The 19559-nt window shown below is 41.8% G+C and overlaps 3 protein-coding genes across 3 annotated transcripts; 1 reads left to right on the top strand and 2 right to left on the bottom strand.

Moving 5' to 3' along the window:
* Positions 1-258: 258 nt before the first annotated feature.
* On the bottom strand, positions 259-4705 carry LOC139720792 (uncharacterized). The gene is made up of 3 exons (XM_071632133.1): positions 4122-4705; positions 996-1730; positions 259-347 (listed from the first exon to the last, which is right to left on the bottom strand). Exons 1-3 carry the CDS (start codon positions 4270-4272, stop codon positions 259-261), a joined length of 975 nt encoding a protein of 324 aa, XP_071488234.1. The 5' UTR covers positions 4273-4705.
* Positions 2312-4094, bottom strand: LOC139720779 (uncharacterized). Its single transcript, XM_071632119.1, has 2 exons — positions 4053-4094; positions 2312-4002 (listed from the first exon to the last, which is right to left on the bottom strand). The coding sequence occupies exons 1-2, from the start codon at positions 4092-4094 to the stop codon at positions 3211-3213; spliced, it is 834 nt and encodes a 277-aa protein (XP_071488220.1). The 3' UTR covers positions 2312-3210.
* A 12532-nt stretch (positions 4706-17237) lies between the features above and the next one.
* Positions 17238-19283, top strand: LOC139720773 (uncharacterized). Its single transcript, XM_071632116.1, has 2 exons — positions 17238-17355; positions 18101-19283. Exons 1-2 carry the CDS (start codon positions 17306-17308, stop codon positions 19272-19274), a joined length of 1224 nt encoding a protein of 407 aa, XP_071488217.1. The 5' UTR covers positions 17238-17305; the 3' UTR covers positions 19275-19283.
* The last annotated feature ends 276 nt before the right edge of the window (positions 19284-19559 follow it).

Below are 19559 nucleotides of genomic sequence, written 5' to 3'. Positions count from 1 at the left end.
TTAATCCATTCGGAACAATGTATAACACAAAGACCAGGCAGTTCGAGATCGGTAGTGGGATGATATCATGGTTGCCTGACAGCGACTACCAAGGAATGATAGGATAAAGTTGCCCCGGGTTGAAACGCACACTATAAAAGTCGATGATTCTGACCTCCTGTGTAAACGCACACTATAAAAGTCGATGATTCTGACCTCCTGTGTAAACGGAGCCGACCAGGCAGCAACGCGAAGGTGGAGATGCTAATGACCTTATTACTATGCATGTCCGAAGAGCGAGTCCCAGCAGGATAGCCCGAGCCCGCTTCGTCGCTCCCCTGAATCCCCGTCTGCGATCACTCTTACGCCTGTATTGTGATAAGAGAGAAAGAGAGAAAAAGAGACGAGAAGCGCGGTATCCGAAATGGAAATGGATGGGGGGGGGGGGGGGGGGGAGGGTGCTAACTTTGGCATGAAAACAAACTTTGTTGCCCTATCTGTACTTTGACTAATGTAAGACAGCGTTCGGCAACTGTAATGCAACTGTAATGCACTGGCATATTGATAACTCTCAGTTTACAACTCTCAGTATACGATAATAACGATTGGGTAGCCCTTACCACAACTTGAAACATATAATTAAAGCTAAGAGTGAAGAACATTTGGCTTTCAAAAGATTGATAAAAACTTATTTTCGCTTTCAAACCAAAACTTTACTTGGGTTGTAAACCCCGAAACGCTCAATAAGCGCCACAATAATGTGCGCTATTATGAGAAAATCTTATCAATTCGGATGTAGCGTCTAAATGTATTAGACGACCACCGGCCCATGCCTTTAATCCTTGCATCCGGAATGCCTGCCGTGGCAGCTGACGTGGCCGCTCCAATACGGAACGAATGAGAAGAAAATAGTGCGACTGGGAGGCGTACGAACTCCACGCAGCGCTTTAATATGTTATTGAAATCCTTCCTAACTAGGGGGGCCCCGTCATAACGCACGAAGAAAGCTTCGCTACCACGTGGACGCACAGCCACGTAGGCACTAGCGGCTGCTACTGGACATAAGCTCTTGGATTCGTTGCTAGGCAAGATTATATAACAACCGGCACCCCCCTGGTCAGTCTTGGAAGAACGGAGGTGTAGCTCCAAAGCTGCCTTGCCGCTGTGCAGGCGAACGTCAATCAATCTGAGAGTGGGGGTGTGGTTTCGGGCGCGGACGGTAAATTCCCCAACCCGGAGAAACGCAAAGAAAGCTACTAGGAAAGCAGTTCGAAACAGCAACGCGTCGAATGACGAAGCGCACACGTGTGGGAGAGCCACAAGCATGCGGCTTAATATGGGTAAGGTGATCGGGCAGCGCACGTCCCTGGAGATGCGACCACGTTTTCTGCCGTCCAGCATGCGCCTAACGATAAAGCACTGTGTGACGTCACGTAGCCCGCGTGACTGCAAATGAAAGGAGAGCCCCGCGATATAGGTGGCCAACGTGGCAGCTGCGTAACCGTTAAGGGACAGGTAGGCTATAAATTGCACAATCTGCTCGAGCGTGGGGTTAGCGCTGAGGCTGAAATGATAAGCCGATCGAAAAGATTGAAAAGATTCCCATGCCTGTGTATACGTGCTGTGCGTGCTAGCAGCCCGGGATTGGGATAGGAGTCTCTCTCGTTCTAGCACAAGCTCTCCCACAGCTGGCGTGGCAGGGGGGTCTCGTGGGGATCTGCTTGTGGTGCCAACAAACGGAATCTCTCCATCTGAAAACGAGACAAAGAATCAGCTATGTCATTACGGCAACCGGGGACGTAACGTGCTCTGAACCAAATGTTGCGCTCGAGGCAGCACACTACGAAAATTCTGACCAGGGCCATAATGCGTGGGCATTTAGAGCTCTGCTTGTTTATGACATGCACTACCGTCTGATTATCTGAGCAAAACAGCACCTTCTGATTAGCAATGCGCTTTCCCCAAACTTGCACTCCGATGACAATGGGAAGAAACTCCAAATATGCGATGGAATGTTTTTCCCGCAGCACCCCGGCGGGCCATCTGCCCTGCGCCCACTCCCCATCGAAGTAGATGCCAAACCCAATGCTACCCGAAGCGTCTGTATAAAAACTGAACGCGCTATTCGAAGTCCATTCGCTTGCCGATCTAATCACGGTGCCATTGAACTGCATTAAGAAGGTGAGCCACGCACGCAAATCCTCTCGGGCGCCGCGGGTCAGTCTAACCTTATGAAATGGTTGCTTTATCCCAATTGTAAGGTCAATTAGTCTCCGCAAGAACGCTCGCCCAGGTGCGACCGCGCGACAGACGAAATTAAGCTTGCCTATTAGCGACTGCAAACGCCGGAGTGTAAGCTTTTGGCAACAGGTGGCTTCCTCTAGATCAGCGCGCAAAGCCACCACCTTCTCTGCTGGGACCTGTACAGTAAGCGAAACAGAGTCGATTGTGAGCCCCAAATACTCGATAACGGTGACAGGACCCGTAGTCTTGTCATTAGCCACTGGCACCCCAAACCGCTCACACATTGCAAGGAAAGAACGCATTAGACTGGCGCATTCACGTCGAGAGCTAGCTGCGAAGAAAAAATCGTCCAAATAATGCAATACGCCATCCGACTCAGCGATATTTCTACAACAATACTCAAGAAAGGTACTGAAACGCTCGAAAATCGCGCACGACGCCGAGCAGCCCATCGGAAGACAACGATCGTAATAATATAGACCATCTATGCGCATGCCCAGTAGCTCAAAATCATCAGGATGCACGGGGATAAGACGAAAGGCAGACTGTATGTCCGCTTTTCCCATGACTGCCCCCTGCCCCAAACGCGTTACGAGGTCAACGGCGTCATCGAAAGTAGAATACCTGACCTGACAATCGCGCGGGTCAATGCAATCATTTACGGATGCACCGCGAGGGGCTGACAGGTGTTGGATCATGCGAAATTCCCCTGGCACCTTCTTTGGCACCACCCCAACTGGGGAGCAGCGAAATCTTGGAAAAGGAGGTGAGACATATGGACCGACTATTCTCCCCAGGCTAACCTCTTTGAACAATTTACGATGTAGAACTTGCGCGTGTGCTGTCGCTGAGACCAGGTTCCGTGACTCGTGAGCGACCCGCTCCCCCGTATAACCCAAACGGAAACCAAAACGAAAGCCCTCAATAATGTTAACTGCAGCTGTCTTATCCGGATAATTGCGCAGAAAGGGGATCACGCGCTCAATGTTAATTGGGGATGGGCCGAGAGTCTTTTTGGGTGCCATTGACAGCGCCCCGCGTGCAGGCTTGAGCTGTGTGGGTAGAGGAGCCGCAATTTGCGCAGACATGTGCGAATCTGCAGATCGCCCGCTTGCAAGAGCCCGCGTTGAATGCGAAGCAGTGATTGGCTCGTCCGCGTGCAAAATCTGCCCCCGCTCTCCTATCTCTCGGGGGTGAGGAAGGCCCCCCGCGACGACCTCGCAGGTATGACGTGGCGGCTCCTGACCCAGCTCCCGCCCGAAAGGGCTGCAACGGAGTATACGAACGAAACGCTGCTCTGGGCTGGGCTGTGGCTACGGTTAGCCACAGCTCCGTGTCAATAGTCGCCCACGAACGGAGCGGCTGTCGCGCTTGCCGCAGCCTGAATTGCACATCATAGGTGCGCCAATTATAGCCTCCGAAGCGCACGATTGATCGAACTGTGTCCATATATTTGAACAACTCGCGCGCTCGATTTCCATGCTTTTCTACATACACCGAAGCGTATGTCAGAAAGGCCGACGTCCACATATCAATATTTGCAATTTGCGGGGTGCGACTCGCGCTCCTGACTTGCAGAGATCCTCCAGCCTGCACGAGGCTGAATGACGCCTCCTCACTCAGGGAACCTACGTCGGATTTGAGGAGGATGCCCAAATCAAGAAACTCCCCCTTCCAAATTTTCTCTTTAACCGACATGGGGACGACGCTCCCCAGCTCATCCCCTACGCACGACAAGGCTTGGGGAAGGGCATCAAAAGTGTCAGGTGGGTCAATCAGCTGACCAACCGGACTAAGATCTACCGATTTGCTTGCCACGTGGTGCTCACGCACCACCGCGTCGACCACGGTGGGCCAAGAGGCGTCACCATGCCCACACGCAGACACACTATACTCACCGGATGCTGCAGGCGATCCGCCTTGACCAGCTGCCGGGTCCTCCTCCCCACTCTTGGTTGTCTTTCGACCACGACGACGCGTCGACGAGGGCGGCGCTGGCGGCTCCTTCCCCATCACCTTCTTCATGACCTTACTCCGCGACTTCGGCATAGTGAAAGTCCAGAACCGGCGTTGTGATATGCAGAACTAAGATGATATTAATTTAGGCCCAAACGTCCCGATGCGAAAATGCAAAGACAGTGCCCCAGAATCGACGATGTAAGTTCACGTATGATATCCAATATTTCAAAGGCAAGAAGGTAAACCCCAAAAAGTTCCAAGGGAGGGAAAGTAGCACGAAGATGATAGAAAACTACAAAGTTTCGAAGTTCAATGTGTAAGACAATGCACGAAATCCAATATTAGGAGCCGCCTCAATTACTTCCTGCTTCCACGACAAACCACCATCGAATGACGCTACCTAAGCAATTTCTTCACCGCGTGCGCTTACCCCCGCAAACGAGAGGGGCAGCAAGAGCAGGGGTCACCTGTTGCGTAATCCCCCCTGCCCTATATCTGCCCGGCAACATCGCTACAGTGTCCTTCAAGAGTAAATTGTTTTAACTTCCTTGCAGTCCGTTAAAACCCATTTTGATTCTGAATTTCTTTTTCATACATAAATGTAGTGTTACTAAATGAATGTCATACAAAGTCAATTGAACGAACTAATTGAGTATGATATCATTTGAATCTAACAGTTGAAACAGATATTGTAATCACTTCAAATATACGATATTATTCTCTGAAAATGCAAAATGAAAAGCAGCAGTCGTTATTTTATTCAAACATAGAATCCCATGTACAATACAAATCACATACTAATATACAAAAATTGGGAGGGGAAATGGAATTTGTCAAAACTCGTTCATTGAAAGACAGGGGAGAGAGAGAGAGAGAGAGAGAGAGGGGTGTATTGTCTTTCAACAAGTAATCCCTGATGGTAGGCCAGTTTGTGGGAGAAGGGGCTGTGACTTAAAGGCTTAATTTAGCATTTGCAGATGAAACAAAACACAGCATTTAGGTGCTTCAAAATAGTTCTTAAATTTGAATTAGGGATAGAAACAACCAATGTAAAATTTTGAATCTGTATAATCGATGTTAAGTATTGTTAGATACACAAAATGCGAACAATAGTTATAATAAGAATGTTTCCAGACTAAACCGTCTACAGTTATGGTTTATTGAGAAAAATACTGATATCTCTTTATATTTCATTCTTTACTGCGAAAATTTAATATGGTAGGATGTTTCGTGATACAACTGACCTACATATTAAGCATTGAATGTGGTATCTTGAACATTTTTTTTTTAAATCACTACTTCCGAAGGTAATCTGGACCTTTAAACACAGCTTTACCGAGCCTCCAGCACAGTATCGTTATGTATTAAGGATATCATGTGCTCTTTCCAACACATAAGATCTACTTAGAGCATTTTACATGTCGGGACACATATCGATTTTTTTTTGATATGTATATATATATGTGACCGTGCACCTCAAAACGAACATAAAGTCGCACACACTGATTTTGCGTGAGGCCTGAAAATAAGTGAAATGGGTCAACCTAGCCGAACTTGACTTTTTCATATTTTCTGAAAGAACGGGTCTTCTTTTACATTATGCTAAAATTTGGTATCATAAAACGGGCAGGAAAGGGTGCTTTTTAGCAGTTTATCTCGAACATTTTTGGTAGAATAGTGTGATTAGGTGTGTCTTTAGAATCCCTTTTTCATTTCTGAAAAACCTTGTCCACATTCTTCACTTTCAACTCTAATAACTTTTGAAAGGATAGTGCTAATGCTTTGAAATTTGGCAGTAAATTATGGAAAGTATGTGTTAATGAGGCATGGTTAATTTCAGTTTAATCTAATAATCCCTTCATTGTTGTTACTCTGGTGGTTTACTTCCTGTTTTTTGTCCCATTCATCGCACAGCCAGCACGGTTTGGTAAAGATTAAGCGCTTCAATAGACACTGGATACTTCAGAGCCTCTTTTCTCAGTTCACACTTTTCCTGAGTTTGTGCTTTCTTTCCAATATTTAGATAGGTTAGGAGAGTCCATTTGGTTTGAGTTATACATCATTTTAAAGCTTAAAGTCTGCTCTTTCAGAATATGGTCTTAACTAAAAATTCATGTCTGGCGACTTTTTGTTTGTTTTGAGGTGCAGGGTCACATATATAGTTGTGAAAGTTTTCATTCCCTGCTCACACGCCCGTACACGCTGGTGCTGAAGATTCATTGAAAGAATCTCTTACGCTTGTGTGCCATGATTTTTTACATAGGTGTTTTGATATATATATACAAAGAAAAATGTATTGAACATTTGTTTGGAAATTAACAAACTCCGTATCTATCAGAACGATAAGTAAGATCACTTTCTTGATGAACACGGAAATACTGGAAACAAAACAGCACCAACAGCAACCGACTTGAGCTCAGAAATGCGCGACTTGATTATGAATATGATCAATGTAGTTGTGCATCTATTCCGTCCTCCGGCTATGGTTAAGGACGTATCAAGTGAAACTCATTTGTGTGGTCTACATTCCGGATATGCCTTCATACTTTTTTTCTTCTGAAGATTTACTTCATAAATAAGACATACTCTGCAGAAGGGAGAAAGATTGCCATAATATAATAAGATGAGGAGATCCCAACGAGATAGAAAAATCTATCTAGGTATTAATCCTTAAGTAAGGAGATGTCTGAGGTTACATCGCGAAATCTCTTTAAACAAAACACTGGTCTAAAGATATATCCCTTTTCAATTGTCAATCACACCAGTTTTTTTGCTGGTTTGTTACATCGGAAATAAAATCTTATGATTATAAATTACTGTTACAATGATGTACGTTAGTTTCGTGCGTTGATATATTAAATCGATTTTGGCAAGGACATGCTTCTTCTTTCTATATGATTTTGAGAAAACAAGCCTTTTAAAATACTGCTAATTTTGATTCTGCTTCACAAAACAAATACATAGGTTTGCGAAGCATGTCGAACTGCTCCTGGACAAGAGCCGAATGCCTTTCTGAGAAAGCTGTTAAGCTGAAATGCAGAGGTGAGAAATACCGGTGTCAATGAATATGGGACTTTCTTTGCTTTTTTGCTTTGAAGAAAGATGTCCCACAATGTATACAGCCTGAAATTGAGAAAAAAAAACACGTCTAACAAATGTACGTGTCTTTATTATAGTATGCTGGTATTGGCATACTGGTGATGATATTACAATGCTGGTTAAGAATTCATGGACAACATTTAATGTGGAAAACACCGCAAGACCAATGAAAGACAATAATGCTTTCATATTATGCAGCAACACGTCGAGAGTAACAAAGAGTTTGACGAAAATGTCACGCCTTGCAATCCTTGCACTCTTTCACCTCCATTACACTGAAAAAACCCCATAAAATCATAAGAGAATATGTTGTACTAGGCTCTGCAATGATCATGGTGATTTGTAAGACCAAATCTTGGGTTCGAATCCTGTCTCACGAGTTCAACCTTGACCTACAGCGGTAGGTGTGAAAATAGGTACTTGGCAGTGCTTGGGTAATATTATGGCAGATCCTGAAGAACTATGTTATCGCTGAAGAGGTAAAGTTGGTGAACAAGGCGATATCATTCTGGTGATTATCATCAAATTGTAAAATTTATCAGGAGTTAATCGTTGGATATTTTATTGCTTCCTGCAGAACCTGGATACCTAGGATGCTACACGAAAGAGCCAAGCTCGTCGGATAGTCCAGTATTTCAGAATTTCCTCAAACATGACGTTGAGTCCAATGCAGAATGTGCCACCAAGTGTCGAGAACAAAGACAAGTCGCTGGTGTAGCTGTTATACACCAAGACGCATGCGTGTGCGTTCCATCAGAGACATTTGCTGTCCTGTCCTCTTCTGAAACTAATGTTCACGTTTGGTCTTGTCCAAGCATGGCGGAACTGAAATTCAAACCTTCTGTGTATTATGCATTCAATGGTAAGTAATTTACCTAAGAAGATTTTGAAAATTCTATCCAAGCAAGGCTATGATACTAGAGACAAAATTACCATACTCGCCGGAATAGCATTTTAGATAACGAGGCTAAGACAATCTGTCTTTACACATCATCAAAAGATATTCACTTACATTAATGGGTTAGTCCAAGTATTTAGCAAAGGCATGGACTTCCATTTGAATAACCCGCGGTACCAGTTAGGGTCTCAGAGGTTTCAGCGTTGTATAGAACATAAAGAATTATTGTGTCAATTGTTGTATAGAACATAAAGAATTGTTGTTTCAATTCATGTCATGCCATTGTCTTCATCAGCAGTTGTCCTTTGTCTACACGAAAATGAAGACCCCAGAACGAGATCGATTTATCAAATCGCTTGCAAGTAGTTTACTTCCTAGTGCAATATTTTCAAATGGTGCACGACAAAAATCTGAATTGTTTCAAACAGTGCAAACAGACAGACAATGTGACCCCATTCCATAAGGCCAATGGCTTTTAATATGATTATTAAACAATTTTTTTTTCGCAATTTAACCTTAAGATGAATAATATTCTGAATCACTTTTTCATGTTTGTTTGTTTGTTTGTTTGTTTGATTTATTTTTCTTCCAACACAATTTCATACATAATCAAGATTCTTTTCAGTAATATCACATAGAATATCAGTAAGCAGATTACAATGTGCATGATTCAAAGAAGGAAAATTGATGTGTAAATTAATTCCATTTACAAAATATAACTCGTATTACCAAATTTCCAAATAATTACCTGAGAAATTATGCGGAAGAAGGACTGCCACTATAAGCAAAAGCATGAACACGTGGCAGCCCAGGGACCTACTAGTATATCTACATAATACACATATGTTGTTTGCGGAACGGGGAAATACTACAAAATATAATACACTGTAAATGCATTATGTTTTATATTCTAGTGCATAGATACGAATAAAAATAAAGTGAAGTATGATGATGATGATGTTGACGATGATGATGACAGGGTAATGATGAGGAAAAAATGTGATAATGAAGATGAAAGTGATGGTGGTGATGCTGAAGATAATGGGAATGAAATGAAATGATAGACACAGCAACATTGCGTTTATTTGTTGTAGTTTTAAATCCAATTTACAGGAAAAGAAATGTGATCAAACAAAGCAAAATCTATATTCAGATGCTATGTTCATAGATTGTAATCTGACAGTAACGTAGTTTTCAATCTAGCCTTAAAAGAATATAACGTTTTACATGATTTAACATAATCTGGGAGTGTGTTCCGAAGATTTGGTCCATTATATCTTATAGATTTTTGTGCAATTAATAATTTGGGATTTACTAAATGAAAATTTTGCGAATTACGAGTGGGATACGAATGGACCGTATAATTCAGTTTAAAGAAATCGTGAAAAGTGTTTGGAAGTAAGTTGTTTAAATACTTAAACATAAAAAGCAAAGAGTGAAAGGTATTTATATTAAATATTTTCTGTGTGTTTAACTGATAAAAAAGGTGGATTGGTGTGGGCTATTTAAGTATTGTGAGCCAGTACAGATGCGAATGACTTTCTTTTGTATCAAATAAATAGAGTTAAGTTTAGTTTTTGCACTTGCAGCCCACACTAGATTACAATACATAATAAATGGTAGGATTAAAGAATTGTAAAGCATAAAAAGAGTAAGTTCAGGAAGATGATTTTTCATCTTTGAAAGAACATCTATATTTCTAGAAATACATGTTGTAACATGACGTATATGATCATTCCAGGTTAAGTTTTCATCAATGAAAATGCCTAAAAACTTAATGGAACTTTTTCGTTCAAGAAATAAATTATCAATCCTTATATTATTTACAAAATCATCTGTGTGAGTTTTCATATGCTTAAAATAAATATAATTAGTTTTATCAATATCAAGTGATAATCTATTATTCTTAAACCAGCTTGATACATTTGGTAACTCTGCATTAAGTGTGGATACTAATGTTTCTATATCATCGTGGGAATAAAAGAGTCATCGGCATATAATATAAATGATAATATAGACGACGAATTAACGATATAATTGATATATAACAAAAAGAGAAGGGGACCTAATATTGAGCCCTGGGGCACACCACACTTTATCTGTAAAAATTTTGACGACATGTCATTATGTACAACATATTGCTGTCTACATGATAAATAATCCCTAAACCACGAGAGCGCAACACCGCGAACACCATAAAACTGTAACTTTTTAAGTAAGATATCATGTTGTAACGTATCAAACGCCTTGGCGAAATCCATAAAAACTCCTGTTTTCTATTTGCCATTGCGTTTGTAATTTGATCATACAAGTGGACCAAAGCCAAATCTGTAGAATAATTCTTTCGGAAACCATATTGATGTAAATTCAAAACTGTATGATTATGCAGAAATCTATAAAACCTATCATAATTTGTAACCAAATTGTGTGTAAGCAAACGAGAAATTATTTCAGGTCCCTGATGCAACAGGCAATTTAAGAGCATATTTTTCGGACTTTAAGGAAACGTTGTGGTTCTGTTTAATCCGTCATGTTGACGGGTTTATGCACATGAAAGTCTTTAGTATGATGTAAATTTATTTGAAAAAAGAATAGCGTATCAACTGAAACGTAGAAGTGAAATTGCTTTACTTAATTTATCTAAAGGTTTTCGATATAGGAATTCAAGAAGAATTTGTGTCTCTGATAATATATTTTCGAATGCATTTTCGCTCAATGATAATATCGGGATTATTGGAATTTTATGAATTTGACGTTTAACTTGCTTTTAATCTTGAAATTTTATTGTTTTCAGTTTTTAATAATCAGATATTCACTCACCAAGCTGTATTCAGAGACAATATGGTGTATATATTGGTACTTGAAATGTACAATTAAAGATAAATCACAACTGCTAACATTGAATATTTCGGTATGCTGTGCTCTTGGGAGACTCGGCCAAAGCAAGTTGAAACCATTTATGCATGGAACAGTTTGTTATAATGTGACAACGCAGTTCCTAAGAATTTTATAAACACTCATCTTTATTTCTAGTATCCCATGGCTTTTGCAAGGAGCTTGAGATTGTCCCAAACGGAAAATGGGATTCCAACATCACATGGTTTGGCGCTATGGTAACCCTCACCTGTGACCAAGATTATGCCATCAATGGTAGCGCCACACTCCAATGTGTGGGACTACCTGGACGGTCGACTTACTTCCCGGTTTGGAACTCGTCGGTCCCATACTGCCAAGCAGTTGACAGTAAGATCTCTCTTTTTTTTTAACTTTCCTACCTACTGACTCAATTTCCTTCTCCTGAATTCTTCTGCCCCTCTAATACGTATATATCCATGCAGTCATTGAGTAAACTGAAATTTCAAGCTGGTTTCAACCATAAAGGATTAGTTCACTTGCCGGCTCAAAGGACAAAGATGCGGTAGAGCTAACTCATATCAGCTCAATGCTGTTGTCGTTGTAAGCCAATTCTGTAAGAAAGTAATGTACAATATGCACATACACACACACACACACACACACACAAACACAAGATATTTAGAAAGTAGTCAATAGGTGGATCTAATGAATATAGCGACATCATAGAGACGTTTACAATAAATCAATACCGAAAATACCTTTTTTTTCTAAAAAAAACCAACAAAAACCTGGATAATGATTTCTTTAAGTTGGTTTGGTTAGAGTGTGGTCATAAGCATGGGTTTTCATAGGGATATATATAAATGAATATATATGTATATATATATATATATATATGATATATAATATATGTATATATATATATATATATATATATATATATATATATTTATATATATTACATTCATCCGAGATCTCGTCTCTCATCCTTTCGGGTCTACTCCGAGATGACGAAAAAGCGAGATGTTATGATCTCGTCTTCTCGAGTCCGAGAAAGCGAAGGGGTGAAATATGACTATGGGATCAGGTCTGGCAGGTGGTCGCCATTGGTCATGCTAGGGCTCTCAACTACACGTATCCATCTCGAGGGGTGGGGGGGGGGGGGTGGGGAGACTAATGTGGTCGCTTTGAGCAGGTGGTCGTTGAAGACAGTTGAGAACGTTTGACAGTTTATGACTTGTTGCTGCGCCTAGCTTGTAGGTGAGTATAAAGAGACTAGAGTGAATACAATTTTGTGACAGATACAAATGTCCACCTCTTGGCTTTGTTTCTTTTCCTTTTCTTTCATTTCTTTTATTTTCAGCAAAGAATATAAGTGAGCATAACATATCAAAATTAATTTATGAATTAAAGTTATTTATACCATTTGCTTTACCGATGGTAATGGGCGAAAATTAGTAATGATGCACAGGAGCACAAACCTGGAAGGACGTAATGTAAACTTTACATTTTTAAGCACTAGGCTTTATGATTATGAAAAGGTTTGTTCATGTATTTCTAAACTAACTCCACATCTTTCCTTTCCTCTCTTTCCTTCTGCTTTTGCTTCATACATAGAAGATCAAGTGGTTTTTTGTGGTTATCCTGGTAACGTGTCTAACGGAGAATGGAACTCCGTCATTACATCACTGGGAGCTTCTTTAACTCTCACCTGCGATGATAGTTACGTCATCAATGGCAGTGCCACATTGCAATGTGTGACATCTAGAGACAACAATCTGCCTGTCTGGAATACATCAGTCCCGTCTTGCCAGATAATCAAGACTAACATCGAGGGTACCTGTCCCGTCTTTTAAAAGTATTTTGGTGTTACATATGTACAAGTCACATAAACCTTGTTAGGAATAGGCTTTAAAAATAATTCGGAAGCACTGCCGAAAATTTTCGAATACAGGTCACTAAAGAGGGGTCTCCATTGCCATTGGACAGTTGGATGAGCTTGGTGTTGGTCACCTGAACCACAACTAAGTTTGTAGCACTGTTATCAAGTTCTGTTCAGTAAAACTCTTAATTTATGGAAATATGTACCAACAACTGCCAAAAAAAAAATGCACATCGATAAAACGAAAGATTTAAGTAGGCTACTATTCCATTTCAGTGTTTAGATATCCTCTTTTTTTAGATTGGACAGTCAATCTTAACAGTATAAAGCGTCACACTCTTTCGTTTTTGCAAACCTGACAATCTCCATTACTCCTGCGATTATTTTCTCCTTTATAGATAAGGAACAGGAATGCCATTACCCCGGTAACGTAACACATGGAAAATGGGGTTCAACCACTTCGCGGCTCAACTCCACAGTAACCCTGGAGTGTGACAGAGGCTACGTCCTCAGTGGTAGTGCTACCCTGCTGTGTGTACCGCCATCTGTTGACGGTTTTCCACCAGTTTGGAATGTATCAATCCCTACATGCCAAGCTGTCAAAAGTATAGTCAAACCAACCTTCGCGGCCAGCTGTCTATAGCGGCCACCTGCCGTCTACGGCCACTGAAAAATTCCCCCCTCCCCTGCAAAAAAAGAAAAAAAAAGAAAAAAGAGAGTCATATTAAAGACCCTCTGCATAGCTGTCAAGTGGCCAACGGCCACCAACTTTATATCCCACTCTAGATTTTCAAGTATCGCGGCCACAGACCTTGTGCAAGGCGAACAGTTCAGTGATAACAACTCCTGCAATAACCCTCCATTCAGGTAGAGTATGCAGTAATGCAGTTGTCCAGTGCTTGCTTGCTGCATGCAAGCTAGTGTGGAAGAACGCAATCAGCTGTATTGTTCAATGTTTGAAACACAGGCATACTTTACACGGAAACATGTACATGAATTGAACATGTGCGCATGCACAGCCCATGTATGCGATAGACATATTACGGCAGCTACTTGTCTGAAATTTTTCGCTCCTTTTCTCGTGGGTGGCCGCTAAAGACAGATTTGATTGTAATTTATCAATGCGATAACACTGACGATTTTATTGCACCGGAGAGAAAACTAAAATGTGTACAATATCACTCAGATGTGGATTAGTGTCTTAAAGGGGGTGGCTAGTAACTGATCAGTGGGAATCAGTGGAAATGCTGGGGTATGCTTGTTCCAATCCTTGTGGGATTCATTTAAGAGTACATTATGTATCTATTGTTGTGTGAAAATTATTTACTTCAGAATGGTCTCATATTCAAGTAATGTGCAGTTTAATGTTTCTATTACCTCTTTCAGTAACCCTCTTGGCTCGGACCAGGAGCGGACCAGGAGCGGACCAAGTCGAAAATTTTGAGTTTATGAATGGGTGGGGGCCAAAGTGGCTCGCGCCAGGTGCGGACTATTTTGGCGCTGCTGCAGCTAGCACCAGGCGCGTATGACGGGCGAGGGGGGGGGGGGGGGTCAAAATTAGTACAACTATGCAACTATACAGCCATGGAATGGATGTCAGGTTTTAGCCAATCAGAACGCAAGAAACCGTACAACTATGCAACTGTGCAACTATGCAACTGTGCAACTGTACAGCCCTAGAATGCCTGTATGGTTGTCACTCGCACGGGCCGAAGTGCCATTAACCGAACGACCATACGTCCCTGTATCCCATTACGGTACGCCTGTCGGGTTTTAGCCAATCAGGACGCGAAAACCCGACAGACATACATAAATACATGAGTGTAGGAACGGCTGTAGGGTTTTAGCCAATCAGGACGCGGAAAACCCGACAGACATACATAAATACATGAGTGTAGGAACGGCTGTAGGGTTTTAGCCAATCAGGGGCCCATTTCATAAAACTTGTCATCAGTGACAAGTTGTCATAGATGTGATAAGCTACTGAAATCCTTGCATCTGATTGGCTGAGAGGAAATTTGTCATAGAAATGTGGCAGTTGTCACTGATAACAAGTTTGATGAAACGGGCCCAAGGACGCGAAAAACCTGACAGACATACATGCATGGGTGTGGGAATGGCTGTAGGGTTTTAGGACACCAGAATGCAATAAACTCGACAGATATACACACATGTATAGTTTCATTCTCTCAAAGCACCTCCCCGAGTATACGTCCACATCACTGCCTTAAGAGGGCAGATCATGAACCCTTGATGTGGAAAGGAATGGAGACAATTGCACCAACGGTATGATAAATCTGTCAGGGGATTTCAGTGGTTAGCAGAGCCCCAAGGCTAATTACGTACAGAGGGAAAGGCTGAATGGTTAAAACCCCAACAGCCGTCCCTCACCAATGCATGTGTGTATGTCTGTCGAGTTTATTGTATTCTGGTGTGCTAAAACCCTACAGTCTTTCCCACTCCCATGCACGTATGTCCATCAGGTTTTTCGCGTCCTAATTGGCTAAAACCCTACAGCCGTTCCTACACTCATGTATTTATGTATGTCTGTCGAGTTTTTCACGTCCTGATTGGCTAAAACCCGACAGGCGTTACGTAATGCATGTAGGGATGCATGGTTGTTCGGTTAATGGCACTTTGGCCCGTACGAGTGACAACCATACAGGCATTATAGGGCTGTACAGTTGCATAGTTGCACAGTTGCATAGTTGTACGGTTTCTTGCGTTCTGATTGGTTAAAACCTGACATCCATTCCATGGCTGTATAGTTGTATGGTTGTGTTGAATTTCGTCACTTCAGGCCCGTCATAGGCGCGGGCCAAAATTCCTTTCACGGTCAGAGGTCACAGCTTCCGCTGCTCAACTCATATGCGCGCGACACTCACATCAAATATATATATCGAAATATCGAAAATGCACTTCCGCTCTGTCTATGACGTGTTCAGTTACCACGACAGTTATCCCCTACGTTACCGAGTTTATGAATAGGTCATTGTAAAAGTAGTGCGGCTCTGCTACAGTTAATGAACGCAATTTTTACTGCTTGGCGCGGACTAATTTAGCTCGGACCAGGAGCGGGACAAAAATGCATGAGTTACTGAAAGCGGTACAGGCTAGCATGCCTGTACAGTGACGGGGCGATTACTTGAATATGAGACCATTCTGAAGCAAATGATTTTCACACAACAATAGATATATATAATGTACTCTTAAATGAATCCCACAAGGATGGGAACAATCATCCCCCAGCATTCCCACTGATTCCCACTGATTCCCATTGATTAGTTACTTGCCAATTGTTTGCGCCATTATGTTTGTTAAGAAATGTTTTCGGGATGTTTATATTCAATTTTTATTTCAATTACGTTGCCACCAAGGAAGCAATGAAATGTTATCAACATGCAACCATTGTATCTGCGAATCATGGTCTCCATTATAGAGAATGAATTGAAAATAAGGGGAAAAAATCAATGCTTGGTCTAGAACCTGATACCTGGTGCTGGTGACCAGTGATCTTTGTAAAACTAACTTCAATATAGCAATAAGCACTTGGGACTGATCCTAGCGATTAAAATGTAAGGACCTTAGGACCAGTGAATAGCCAGCTGTTGAATAAAGAGGTTACATGGCCATACGCATTTTTTTTTTCAAAATTACTAGATTATGTTCAATGTTAGGGGCTACACTACACGCAGGGAGAGGAGTGCTGGAGGGAAGGGTGTTCGAGGGGGCGGGGGGTTTCCACTTCCAACATGAGGGAGGTTTTTGCGGTTTATGACTTTAATGCAACGTTCTGGTGCACACTTTCGGTCTTCACGGTGTGAAGGTGGATAGCGCTCATCGGCAATTAAAAAAAAAATAAACGGCAGTGAACGATAATGCCATGCGTATCCTCACACTATGATAAACAGAAATATAATGGACAAAATTATACGAGAAAAAAATATCTAATTGTTGTTTTATTTTCTCATTTAATGATCAAATTACTTGAAACATCCGAGTCGGAAGAAAAAAAAAAGGAGTTTCCCCCTCCCCCACGCCGCGTATGGCCATGGGAAGTAGAATGTATCGCCTAGTGTTCAAAATCATCAACATTATCAATCAATTCTGTCCATAGGGAAATAGAAAGAGAGAGGGAGAGAGAGAGAAAAAAAGCCCAGAGATTGTTAAAAAAGTAGATAACAGATATATGTGCTGCTTTCTCTTATGCAAGAGCTATTAAAGTATGTGGAAGTAGAAGTACATGTCCGTTATTTTTGTGTAGTTAGTAACTCGTCCGTTTTTTTTCTCTCGAAAATTCCACTTTACGCACAGTCACTACTCCGGGAACTGCGCACAAGGGTAAATTTCTGTTGATTTCACTGGCAGTGTCATTTGTGGTTTTTATCATGCTGCTTCTCCTCGTCATCACGGCCTGGTACCTGCATCGGAGAAAGAAGTAAGTTTCAAGAAAGTCAGGGTTTCATATTCTGGAGTCCCTACGAGCATTTTACAGACAGGGAAAATGTCTTCAAACCAGTTATGTTGGTGCTGGTGTTATTAGTGGGACCAATACTCTCTAAACAATAAAACGGATAAGATCACAACTTTTTTCTTCTCAGCTCTTTCGTCTCAGCACTTTCCTAGTAGCTCTACAAATTCTGTACAGCAGCCATGGCAGAGAGCCTTAAAGGACAAGTCCACCTTCATAGATATTTAGAATGAGTTAATGCAGCAATATTAGTACAACAGATCAGTGCGAGTTAGAGGAAAATAGGACAATCTGTTCAACAGTTATGGATTTTTGAAGTTTCTGCTCAATCACTTGCAGCTTGTGATGTAGCATATGTAGAACGATATTAAGAAAATACAAGGAAAATTCAATATATTTTGATTTTCTTGTATGATAAAAGAACGCTTGACTTGCCCGTTACAGAAGGCAGGGGGGAATAATGTTATCCTTATAACTTACGTCAATGACAAGTCGAGGAAATGCGTACTTTTTTCAAACAAATAAAATTTGTGAAAGTCTCTTTATATTTTCCTATTTCATACACTTGATGTTCAGCCTACAGAAACTTGTTTATGCTGTTAATGGGGATTTTTGTGTTTATGTTACACAAGTTTAGTTTCAAATTATTTTCCCAAAACGGTGTTTGGAGCTCATACAGGCAAAGATGTTTCGTCTAACTTTAATACTTCAGATACAAACCTTCATCACATCGAAATCAGACAGATGGTGACATGAATAACGATAACGTTCAACCTCCAGTCCCTGGTACTCCCTCAACCAATCTGGATTACCCAATGCGTACTTGGGTCAGTAGCACAGTAAGAACTGTCCCTCCGATTCCTGCTGTCCTCGAAGAACCTGCAAGTGATCCACATCAATCTTTACATGTCTACCAGGATGCTGAAGAGGTACGCAGATGTGGTGCAAAGATTCCACTAATGTCAGAGCACCCCTATCCGATGGACAGTGGTGGGCATTGCGGCGCGTATCGTCCGCCGGGAACATTAGATCCAGAGCCACGGAGAGGAGTCGAGGACTATAAATACCACAACGTGGTTCCCAGTGGTTTTGGCAGGGGTACTGTGGCCAAACAGGTTCGTTTGTTTGACCCGACTGTCTACAATACTCTTGATAGTGCACGGGATCCTGTCGTTGGCCATAGTGCCATGATATCGCAGAAGATTAAATGGGCGGAGAATTCTAGTTGTACTTGGGATGCTGACATCGAAGGTGAAGAAAGGTCTCTGAAATTCCACCCACAACGAGGACCTGTGGGAACCCTTGACTGGAACACTACTGACGGCGGAAGTGATTATGACATCACCCATGCCGCAAGCGTAGCATACGACGGACGGAAATTGCCTATGGTCACAACGGCCTACCCAATTCCTGACAATAATATGGCAGAGGAAGAATCGTTGAGAAACCCCACTATGTCCCCTCTCTGCACTAATCACCAACCTCTGGGGAACCTCGGGGAACTCTTTTACTACCAGTTGGACTCAAGTGAGGCTGCTGACATCACCATTAGCCAAGCACCACGATCTCCGTCAGCATTCGACTCGGATGACTACAGCCTGTTGAATCCTCGCCCAGGCTTTTTACCCTGTTATCCAGGGCTTGAATCTCATGCGAGAGGAGATCATAAATACAACGACAAAGATACGGCAGTAACTTCAAATCTCATAGACAGTAGCTCCGAGGAATTGTATGCTAAAGTAGATAAGCAGAACAAAAGGCGTTTAAATGAAAAGGAATCAGTTGTCTCTCACCAGGGCGCCACGAACGTCATAAACGGCGCTACCGCAAATTGGCCTGTCGAGCAACTCTACGCAAAGATATATAAAAGAGGAAGAAAGTGTTAAAAGGGGCTTGTAAAGAAAGGCATGTCAAGAAGTTGAGCATTTAAGTTAAACCTTCTGGGATAGGTATTTTACCATTACAAAAAAACAAACAAACAAACAAATTGTTTAGGTACAGTGATTATAGTTGATCAGGAAAATGACAGAGCAGGGAGGTGTGATCTCCCTGGGCAGAGTTGACCTTGATTTCAGCACAGAGGCATCTTGTGGCGTTTTTAGGGCAATTTGAATACAATCCCTACAAGAATACAAACAAAAACACAATATGCACTATCAGGGACTACTCGC

This window comes from Diadema antillarum, unplaced genomic scaffold (assembly GCF_040938485.1).
Source record: "Diadema antillarum isolate AM-2024a unplaced genomic scaffold, OU_Dant_1.0 scf00000133, whole genome shotgun sequence".
Lineage (NCBI taxonomy): Eukaryota > Metazoa > Echinodermata > Echinoidea > Diadematoida > Diadematidae > Diadema > Diadema antillarum.
This window is presented reverse-complemented; position numbering and strand designations above follow the sequence as displayed.

Bases quoted from the DNA above. Each gene is read 5' to 3' on its own strand.
- LOC139720779 (XM_071632119.1), bottom strand. From the start codon at position 4,094: ATGGTGACGCCTCTTGGCCCACCGTGGTCGACGCGGTGGTGC. The intron at 4,003-4,052 runs GTGAGCACCACG...CCGGTTGGTCAG, and splicing joins CGTGGTCGACGCGGTGGTGC to CTGATTGACCCACCTGACAC.
- LOC139720792 (XM_071632133.1), bottom strand. From the start codon at position 4,272: ATGCCGAAGTCGCGGAGTAAGGTCATGAAGAAGGTGATGGGGAAGGAG. The intron at 1,731-4,121 runs GTGAGTATAGTG...TCTCGTTTTCAG, and splicing joins CGGATCGCCTGCAGCATCCG to ATGGAGAGATTCCGTTTGTT. The intron at 348-995 runs GTAGCGAAGCTT...ATCACAATACAG, and splicing joins CGTGGCTGTGCGTCCACGTG to GCGTAAGAGTGATCGCAGAC.
- LOC139720773 (XM_071632116.1), top strand. From the start codon at position 17,306: ATGCTGCTTCTCCTCGTCATCACGGCCTGGTACCTGCATCGGAGAAAG. The intron at 17,356-18,100 runs GTAAGTTTCAAG...TTAATACTTCAG, and splicing joins TACCTGCATCGGAGAAAGAA to ATACAAACCTTCATCACATC.